The sequence below is a fragment of the Lolium perenne genome, chromosome 4 (genome assembly GCF_019359855.2).
Source record: "Lolium perenne isolate Kyuss_39 chromosome 4, Kyuss_2.0, whole genome shotgun sequence".
NCBI classification, from domain to species: Eukaryota; Viridiplantae; Streptophyta; class Magnoliopsida; order Poales; family Poaceae; genus Lolium; species Lolium perenne.
In genome coordinates, this window is record NC_067247.2 from 35,947,196 (window position 1) to 35,956,753 (window position 9,558).

General features: G+C 49.4%; 1 protein-coding gene and 1 long non-coding RNA gene across 2 annotated transcripts; both read left to right on the top strand.

The window, feature by feature from the left end:
* The first annotated feature begins 6,785 nt into the window (after positions 1-6,785).
* Positions 6,786-7,427, top strand: LOC127346682 (protein LURP-one-related 10-like). The gene has a single exon (XM_051372959.1). The coding sequence runs from the start codon at positions 6,786-6,788 to the stop codon at positions 7,425-7,427; it is 642 nt and encodes a 213-aa protein (XP_051228919.1).
* Positions 7,428-7,641: 214 nt separating this feature from the next.
* LOC127292155 (uncharacterized) lies at positions 7,642-9,058 on the top strand. The gene is made up of 2 exons (XR_007844967.2): positions 7,642-8,518; positions 8,897-9,058. It is a non-coding gene; the product is annotated as an uncharacterized lncRNA (long non-coding RNA).
* Positions 9,059-9,558: the final 500 nt, after the last annotated feature.

Here is a 9,558-nt window from a genome sequence, read left to right on the forward strand (position 1 = left end):
TTAGTATTGGTATCACTTTGGGAGCATTGAATAAATCTATTTGGTTTTGGCAAACTTAGCATTGGTCAATAGCAACAACACTTTGAGGTTTAAATATAAAAGAGAAATACATGTAGATGTTTCATTGTCTTTCTTGTTAGCTCATAGCTTATTATTCTGAAGTTAAAATTGTTTGTACTTACAAGGAAGATGCATGATTGTTTCTATCACATGTATATTTGTTTGTTTCCCTCGACTCTTATGCTTGCTAATTAACCTTGCTAGCCAAAGACCTGTACTGAGAGGGAATACTTCTCGTGCATCCAAACCTTAACCCAAACCTATGCCATTTGTGTCCACCATACCTACCTACTACATGGTATTTTCTGCCATTCCAAGTAAATACTTCATGTGCTACCTTTAAACAATTCAAAACTTAGTATCTCTTATTTGTGTCAATGTTTCATAGCTCATGAGGAAGTATGTGGTGTTTTATCTTTCAATCTTGTTGGGCAACTTCCACCAATGGACTAGTGGCTTCACCCGCTTATCCAATAATTTTGCAAAAAGAGCTGGCAATGGGATTCCCAGTCCCAAATTGATTAAACTAAATAGACACTCCTCCATGGTATGTGATTGATGGACGGCACCCGAAGGATTCGGTTAGCCATGGCTTGTGTAAGCAAAGGTTGGGGGGAGTGTCATCATCATAATAAAGCTAAAATAAAAAGGCACTCCTTCATGGTATGAGATTGTTGGCAGGCACCCGAGGATTCGGTTAGCCATGGTTTGTGAAAGAAAGGTTGGAAGGAGTGCCACACAAAATGAAAATAATATGGGAGCCGCTCTTAGGAGGTTGTCTGGCAAGGGGTTAGAGTACCCGCTACCGATCGTTGACAACAACAAACACCTCTCAAAATGTTACTTTTATTCTCTTTATATGATTGCAAAAATTGAAAAAGCTCTAGCACATGATTTAATCCCTGCTTCCCTCTGCGAAGGGCCTGTCTTTTACTTTATGTTGAGTCAGTAAACCTATTTCCCTCCATCTCAAGCAAGCATTTGAGTAGTTGTGATCAAACCATTATATTGTGATTTGCTACATCATGTCTTTTATTCTTCTTTGTTTAGTACAAGTTTTATTTGAATGAATATAGCTTTGCAAGTTATCAATGATTATGAGTAGACCATTACGATTGAGTATGCAAGTTGTGCCTTATAAACTCTAACATGAGAGCGCTGCTCAATGAGATAAATATAATCTGTTAATTGTTCTCTGACCAAGAATGAAGTTTGCCATCACCAATCATGATTTCTCATGCACCTTTACTTGTGATTACCTTATACTTGTTTCAATATGAGTTATAAGAGGTTGTTTACTATAATGTCCTGTGTGAATGAATATGATGCTTCTTGTCCGTATTTTATTTATCGACTCTTCACTCCATAAACATGTGGTCATGTCTATCGAGCTCAGTTTCGCTTGGGGACAAGCGAAGTCTAAGCTTGGGGGGAGTTGATACGTCCAATTTGCATCACTATTTTATATCATAATTTGCTGTTATTCATTGATATATTTCATATTGGGACACAATACTTATGTTATTTCATCTATTTTGCATGTTTCATCATTATTGGAGGATCGAACACCGGAGCCAGGATTCTGCTGGAAAAAGCACCGTCAGAACGCAATATTTCGGAAGATCAACTCTGGAAGGAAATTATACCAAAAATCCTATTTTTCAAGATGACGAAGGAAGCCAGAAGGAGGAGCCAGGAGCAGCCAGGGTGGGCCCACACCCTAGGGCGGCGCGGCCCAGGCCCTGGCCGCGCCGGCCTATGGTCTGGGGGGCCCACGACCCCTTTCGCCTCCTTTTCTTCGCGAAATCCTTCGTCCCGAAAACCTAAGCCACAGAGGGTACCTCGCGAAGGGTTATAGCCGCCTCTGCGGGGCGGAGAACACCAGAGAGAAAAGAGCTCTCCGGCGGGCAGGAATCCGCCGGGGAAATTCCCTCCGGGAGGGGGAAATCGACGCCATCGTCACCGTCATCGAGCTGGACATCATCTTCATCACCATCATCATCATCTCCACCATCATCACCGCCGTCTCCACCGCTGGACACCGTCACCGCCGTAGCAATTTGGGTTTGATCTTGATTGTTTGATAGGGGAAACTCTCCCGGTATCGATTCCTACTTGTTGTTGATGCTATTGAGTGAAACCATTGAACCAAGTTTATGTTCAGATTGTTATTCATCATCATATCACCTCTGATCATGTTCCGTATGATGTCTTGTGAGTAGTTCGTTTAGTTCTTGAGGACATGGGTGAAGTCTAAATGTTAGTAGTGAACTATGGTTGAGTAATATTCAATGGTGTGATATTTAAGTTGTGGTGTTATTCTTCTAGTGGTGTCATGTGAACGTCGACTACATGACACTTCACCATTTATGGGCCTAGGGGAATGCATCTTGTACTCGTTTGCCAATTGCGGGGTTGCCGGAGTGACAGAAACCTAAACCCCCGTTGGTATATCGATGCAGGAGGGATCGCAGGATCTCAGAGTTTAAGGCTGTGGTTAGATTTAATTCTTAATTACTTTCTTGTAGTTGCGGATGCTTGCAAGGGGTATAATCACAAGTATGTATTAGTCCTAGGAAGGGCGGTACATTAGCATAGGTTCACCCACACAACACTTATCACAACAATGAAGATTATTTAGCCGTATGTAGCGAAAGCACTAGACTAAAATCCCGTGTGTCCTCGAGAACGTTTGGTCATTATAAGTAAACAAACCGGCTTGTCCTTTGTGCTAAAAAGGATTGGGCCACTCGCTGCAATTATTACTCTCGCACTTTACATACTCGTACTTTATTCAACTGTTACATCAAACCCCCCTGAATACTTGTCTGTGAGCATTTACAGTGAATCCTTCATCGAAACTGCTTGTCAACACCTTCTGCTCCTCGTTGGGATCGACATTCTTACTTATCGAAGATACTACGATACACCCCCTATACTTGTGGGTCATCAGTTACTCTCTACCCTACCATTAGCACTAATAGCAGAAATATCAACACCAAACTTTCTAGCCAAAGATTCAAGATAATCAACATCAAGAGACTGAAAAGCATTAGACTACATTATACCTTTCATCTTCTTGTTAGGCTCCTCTAGATTACTCCTCTTCTTGTACTCAATAGCTTTCTTCATGACATTAATGGAAGTATCCACCCTAGAGCTCTGTCTGGTAGCTTGCACAGGTCCCCAAGCCTTCTTCTTCCTTCCTTTATCCTTGTCAACTTTGTCCATTATCACCTCTTTGTCAGGTTTCTCCAGAGTGGGAAGGAATTCATCTGGTAGAGCAGCTTCAAGATCATCCACCTTCATTTCCAAAGTCTTCATATCACCCTCCTGTTGACCAGCAAGAACCCCCTGTTCCTCCAAGAGGAAAGTCTGAACTTCTTCTCCCACTTCATCTTGAGAGCAACTACCACCACCTTTCCAGATAAACCTACCATCATCACCAACACAGCCATTCTTGAGCAGCAGGTCATACACCTCTGCACCACTGACATACTCCTTGACCTCTTCCCCATCAGCAACAAGTCTTCTCACCACAGACCCAGAGCTAGAAGCACCAGGAGTCATCACAGTAGAATTAGCATTAGCATTCCCTGCTGCACTATTTCTACCAGTCTCCATACCATCCTGCCTTTCACCAGCTTGCCCTTCATTTCCATGTTCATCATTTCCATCTGAAGGAGGGGGAGGTGGAGGAGGAGGGTCCTCAGCCACCCCCATAGCAGGCTCTCCTTCTGCTTCAAACAGCAATTGATGAAACTTTCCTTGAAAATGGAACAACCTGCCAGCAGGAATTCTAGTGGCATCTCTGCATTTTATCCTGACCCTAACCACCTCAGCACAATCTTTGAACACACTCATCCAATCTATTTCCTCCAGAATGCCACATACAGAAACAGCTTGAGCAATACAGTTCCATTCACACCATGGAGGTTGTAGGCCATGGATTTTCATCCAAGTCTCTTGCATGACAGCTACAGGATCTGGATCATCATCCCAAGCCTCCACTTTCACCCAGACACCAGGTTTTGTCAGACCAAACCTGGGGTAGCCAATCACCTGGTCCACTGGGAGATGTGGTGGAAATTTGACCAGATAAGACCATTGAGTGAGCTCTCTGATCTGCCAAGGCCAATTTGTTCTGTAAATTCCAGCAAACTCCTTAGCTAGCTCTGCTTTGGTTATGTTGCCCTCTTCTATCAACACCAAACCACAGTTCTTGGTAGTAGCCACAGGGTTCACCACTACATCAGGGATCTCAATGTGAAAGAATCCCAGGCCATTAGCTGCACTTCCAATATACTTAGCTACCTGAGGAGGCATCTTGATCACAGGACAACCTTCAACAGCATGGTTGGTTGCCTTGCAGATAAAACAGAGAGCCTTCTTATCACATGACTGCTTGAAATGCCCAGGTTCTCCACAGCCAAGACAAATAGTATCCACATAGGACATCTGATTTGGGATCACTTGAGCAGTTTCCCCACTCCCTCCACTTTTCTTCTTCTGCATCTGCTTGGGTTCTCCACTTTTTCCTTTAGCAACATTCACACCCTCTGCATTCTGGTTGTTCTGAGAGAAATCTTTAGAATTCACTGGTTGGATGGATACCCAAACTGCTGTGGAGGGAATTGAGGATATGCTCCCTGGAAGGCCCAAGGAGGAGGCATCCCTCCAGGCACAAAACCATAAGGTTGAGGAGGGAAAGGGAAGCCACCTTGATTATGCTGGAACTCTTGGAATGGCTGTTGCTGTTGCTGCTGGGAGTTCTGGTTGAACTGGTTGCTGTGTTGCTGACGATTCCAGTTATCACCTCTCCCCCACCAGATCCTCTTCCCTTGTTTCTCCCACCACGGCCACGATCAGCCATGATCAGCTCCTCCACCTCTAGATCTATAAACTCACACTCATTAGCCCCCAAGTAGCATAGGGCTGGTCTCTCTGGTGGCAATGGCGGCGGAGGGGGAGAACTGCGAACCCTAGGGAGGAGAGGAGGGTTTATATATGCCGCTCCCCTCGTGGGTGGCTTGGCCAGATGCTTCGGGATATTCCAGAGTTGCTCAAAAAGTAGCTCGATCTCCTTATCCTCCATGTCCACCGCGGGTACAGAGCACCTGCTGTTTGACTCGGTCCACTGCGCCATGGACAAGCTCCTGGAACCCACCACCACTTCCTCTCTCTCCCCTTTCCCGCCAATACTCAGAGCAGCAGTCCCTATCAAGCTTCGGACGACTCGAAACCTTCTGCAGGCAACTCCAACAGCTGCGCATGGTGATTGAGAATCAGCAGCGCTAGTGCTGCCTTCAGTTCTGAGACCGCCAGCCCCAGCGGCCGAGGTCTCTTGTTCCAATGCAGAGGAAGCTGCGCATGAGCTCTCTGGACTGCCAAGTCGAATGGGGACAATTGCCTCGCCGGGCAAAAACCCCTCTCCACCGGGCGCCGCTTGTTCACCGGCAAGCTCTGCGCCATGTCCTGGAGCTCCAGATCTCTCTGTACCGCCTCCTGCAACAGCACGATTCTCGGACCAGGCTTCCGCCCCTGCAACGGCGCCTGCAGCGCCAGAACCACATCTGCGGCGACTTTTGATGCTGGCGCCGCCTGAGACTTCAATCCCCGCCGCTGTCCCGAGGAAGGCGAGCTCGGGATCAACGGCGATTGGCCCAAACGAACCCACGCAGAAGCTGAAGCCTCCGCGCCGAGGCGATTGAACTCCGTCCTCACCATGCACCCTGCGCGACGGCCTCTGCCTCGCCATTGTCGATCCAGCTTCCGCACCCGTAGCGCCTTCGCGAGGTCCCACCTACTCTTCCCCGCCTCCGACACCGCACTCCCACCACCACGGCCGCTCCCCCGCCTCCTCTCCCTCCTCATCCGCGCAGATCGCCAGTGTCAGCCTTCGATTCGCTCTGGATTTCGGAAGGAATCTAGCTATCGGCGGTGAGCTCGAAGTGGAAGAGATTGGTGTTGTGAAGGTGGCAAGTGGCAGAGGCGGATGCTCGCGTGACGCGTGTAGAGGCGCTCTCCACCCCCCTGGCCCGCCATGGACGCGGATCGAGGAGATCCCGCCATGAACAGGACCTCGGGTCGGGTTTGGAGCGGAGTCGCCCCTGAGTCGCGAGAGCATTTTTCCTCACCGGCCGTATGATCCTCCTCTCTCTCGAGGCCGGGCTCTTCGCTTTTTGTTGTAGTTTGGGCATGTTTGTGTCGTTGCCCTAACAAATTTTTCTTTTACCTTTATAACTTGCTCTCAAACTTTGCATAATTATGATTGCTTTTATTTATAAAATAGTGTGAAAGCCTATTTCAAAACAAAGAGCACGATACAAAATTGTGCCTCCTACCTGATCGTGATCGACACCTTGGGTATGGTTCGTCCATGTCATGGCGTTATCATCGTATTTCGTAGGAACACCAGCGCGCGGCTGCATCCTCGATCACATGTGTTTGCTGCAACAGCAGCTGCGACGCTTTCTTCAGCGACCGACGACTGCACGTATTGTCGAGCGCCTTCACAAGATGAAAGATACATGCGCAATCCAAACATTTTAATCCACATCTGCCAGAGGGATGGTGTCTTGTACAGCAAGGAAAACCTAGTACGTCTTAGAGTCGAGAGACTCTGATTTTGATGGTTCCGTCCTTCCGCGTTCCAGCCAAATCACGTACTGTAGTACGTATATGTTTGTTAGCCTGACGCGATCTGTGGATTTGTATCGATTTCGATGGACACGGTCACAACTGACAATGGCAACGCGGCGGCGCCGGTGGTGGACGCGCGGTACTGCGCGCCACACGCTACGGCGTTCAAGGTGACCGACACGTTTTCGAACGGCTTCTCCGTCACGGACGCCGACGGCGCGCAGGCGATGCGGGCGGAGAAGGCCGTCCTCAGCTGGTTCCGCCGCCACCTCCTCGTCGACGTCTCCGCGGCGCCGCGCCGCCCCGTGCTCACCGTGCAGCGCTGGCCGACCGTCTTCGAGATCTACCGTACGTGGGAGGTGTACACAGGGGACAGCACCAGACGTACGGACCTGCTATTCATCGCCGTCGCGCAGCCATCGATATTCGGTGTTGGCGATGTCCACGTGCACCTCGCCGGCCACGGCGGCAGGGACCCCGCCGACTTCGTCGTCCGCAGCGGCGGCTTCTTTAGCAGCGACTACACCGTCTCCCGGTCCCGAGACGGCACCGTCGTTGCTCAGATACAGCGTACGGGCGGACTGCTCGATTTGCTGATCAATTCGCTGCAGTATAGAGTTAGCATCAACGCAGGTGTCGACCAAGCTTTCGTCCTGGCGCTCACCGTGATTCTTGCAGAGATTCGTCACGATGACCGCGACAACGATAATGATGTTTGTCGATGACCTGCTGCCGTTTTTATACTAACTTTTGTTCCATGACAAGATGTTTTCCTCCCATATATGCAAATTAATTCGCCAAACTTGGTAAATCAACCGGTTGACCTGTCTCAACTATCAGCTGATGCTGCAATCAAATGCTGCATACAAATGATCAGAGCTTCAATGAGGATCCGAGTTCTTCCCTAATTAAGCACATTATCCACAGACTTACTCTAGCTTAGTATCATGGAAAAAGATACGGAGAAGCGCCGCACCGCTCCCTCGTCCGTGCGGCGGAAAAAAACGTCCGTCCCTTTAAGGGCCGCGCACCGCATAGTACTCCTTATCATCTCGTGGAGTGCTCTCCACCACTCATTCTCTATGTAGAAGCTCCACGCAGGGTTGTTCGAGGAGGCCGTGCCTGGGGAGAAGGCCACCGTCGCCGTCGGGCGTCGGCTAGCGTCGAGGGAAGAAGCTCGCAACGGGGATGCCGCCACCGTCGGGCAATCGTCGAGACCGCCTCCGCTGGGCACTCCTCGAGGAAGGCCGCCGCCGTCGTGTTGGTGTCGAGGCCGCTGCCGCCGGCACACGCCTGGGGAGAAGGCCGCCGTCGCCGGCGTAGCCGCCTCCGTCGGCTGGCGTTGAGGGAAGCCGCTCGCGCCGGGGAACGCCGCCGCCGTCAGGCTGGCGTCAATGGAGGCCGCTGCCGGTAGGCAGAGGGCACGCGCCGGGGGACGCCGCCGTCTGGCTGGCGTCAACGGAGGCCGCTGCCGCTGGGCACGCACCGGGGGACCCCGCCGTCGTCGGGCTGGCTTCGAGCGCGCGGGGCATTCCTCAAGGGAGGTCGTCGCCAGCGTGCACGCGGCAGGGATGCTCTTTGCCGACGAGGAGGCTGTGGGGAGGTCGCTGACGAGGCGAATCGCAGACTTTGTATCCAACACCACAAGAGGTCGTACTGCGGTGAACCGCCGAGCAGCTCGCTGGGCAGATGTCCGCACACATTTGGGCGCTGCCTCCGCTGAGAGCAGCCGCACGAGGCCAATGACATGCACCAGGGAGAGTAGAATCTGGAAGAAACGGCCGTAGAAGAAGTCGAGCTCTATACTCTACACTACGTGAGTCTTCCATGCTAGTCAAAGTTTGTTGATAATAATTTGGTAGCTATAGCTAATTTAATCTGGCAATCGTGCCTAATTAATCTGGATATTGGTTTGGCAAAGTTCATGGGTTTAATACACTATTAATCTTGCAATCGTGGCTAATTAATCTGGTAATTACTTTGTCAAAGAACATGGCAAATTGTTTAGGCTGCCAATTAATCTGTCAATTCTAGCTAATTAATCTGGCAGTCATGGATAATTAATCTGGCAATTGTGGTTTTACCAAAGAACTCTCGTTAATCTGGTAGTTGCTAACAAGGTTAACCTGATAATTGACACTATTTAGATAATCTGGTAGTTGCTTCTTAAATGCATCATTGTATTTTTGTGTAGGCAATAATGATCAGCAAGTGAGCAGAATCAAAGACCCGGAAAATCTATGTCCTTGAATTAAGCTAAATTTAACCTTGTAATACCTGGTAATTTTGCCAGGATCTGACATGGAGTTGCTGGAGTTTGCTGATGCATCTTTTCGTTCTCTCGTTTTTCCTGTTACGTCTTGTGAGACTTGGTTGTGTCTGATTTGGGTAGGCAGGGGCCCAGGGCTGATGCTTGTGCGCTTGACCCAGTGAAAAAAGAGTGTGTTGTAAATTGAAGAGCTATGGTGGCTGATGTGTGCGGCCGGTGGAAGATGCTTTTGTACGTAAAAAACGTGTTGTAAAATGAAAAGCGTGAAAAGCAGAGATGGGATCAAAGAATCACTTTTAGTCAGCCGCCGCACGGGGGCTATGTGCGTGCGGCGCCGCTACGTAGTCTGGTCCCCTAGTATCATTTCTATGGAAACACTAGCTCTCGTGCCGCGCCCGCACGCGACCGAGAGCTCCCCTGGCGGCACCCCTCGACCCCCTTTCTAAATTTTATTTCATGCGCCACAGAAATCACGCCACTATATTTTATTTCTGTGAAGCGTATCTACATACGCCACCGAATTATCAAACTTCTGTGGTGCACCAGGCAGGCATGCGCCACATAAAACTTTCTGTGGCGCACCCAGC

Bases quoted from the DNA above. Each gene is read 5' to 3' on its own strand.
- LOC127346682 (XM_051372959.1), top strand. From the start codon at position 6,786: ATGGACACGGTCACAACTGACAATGGCAACGCGGCGGCGCCGGTGGTG.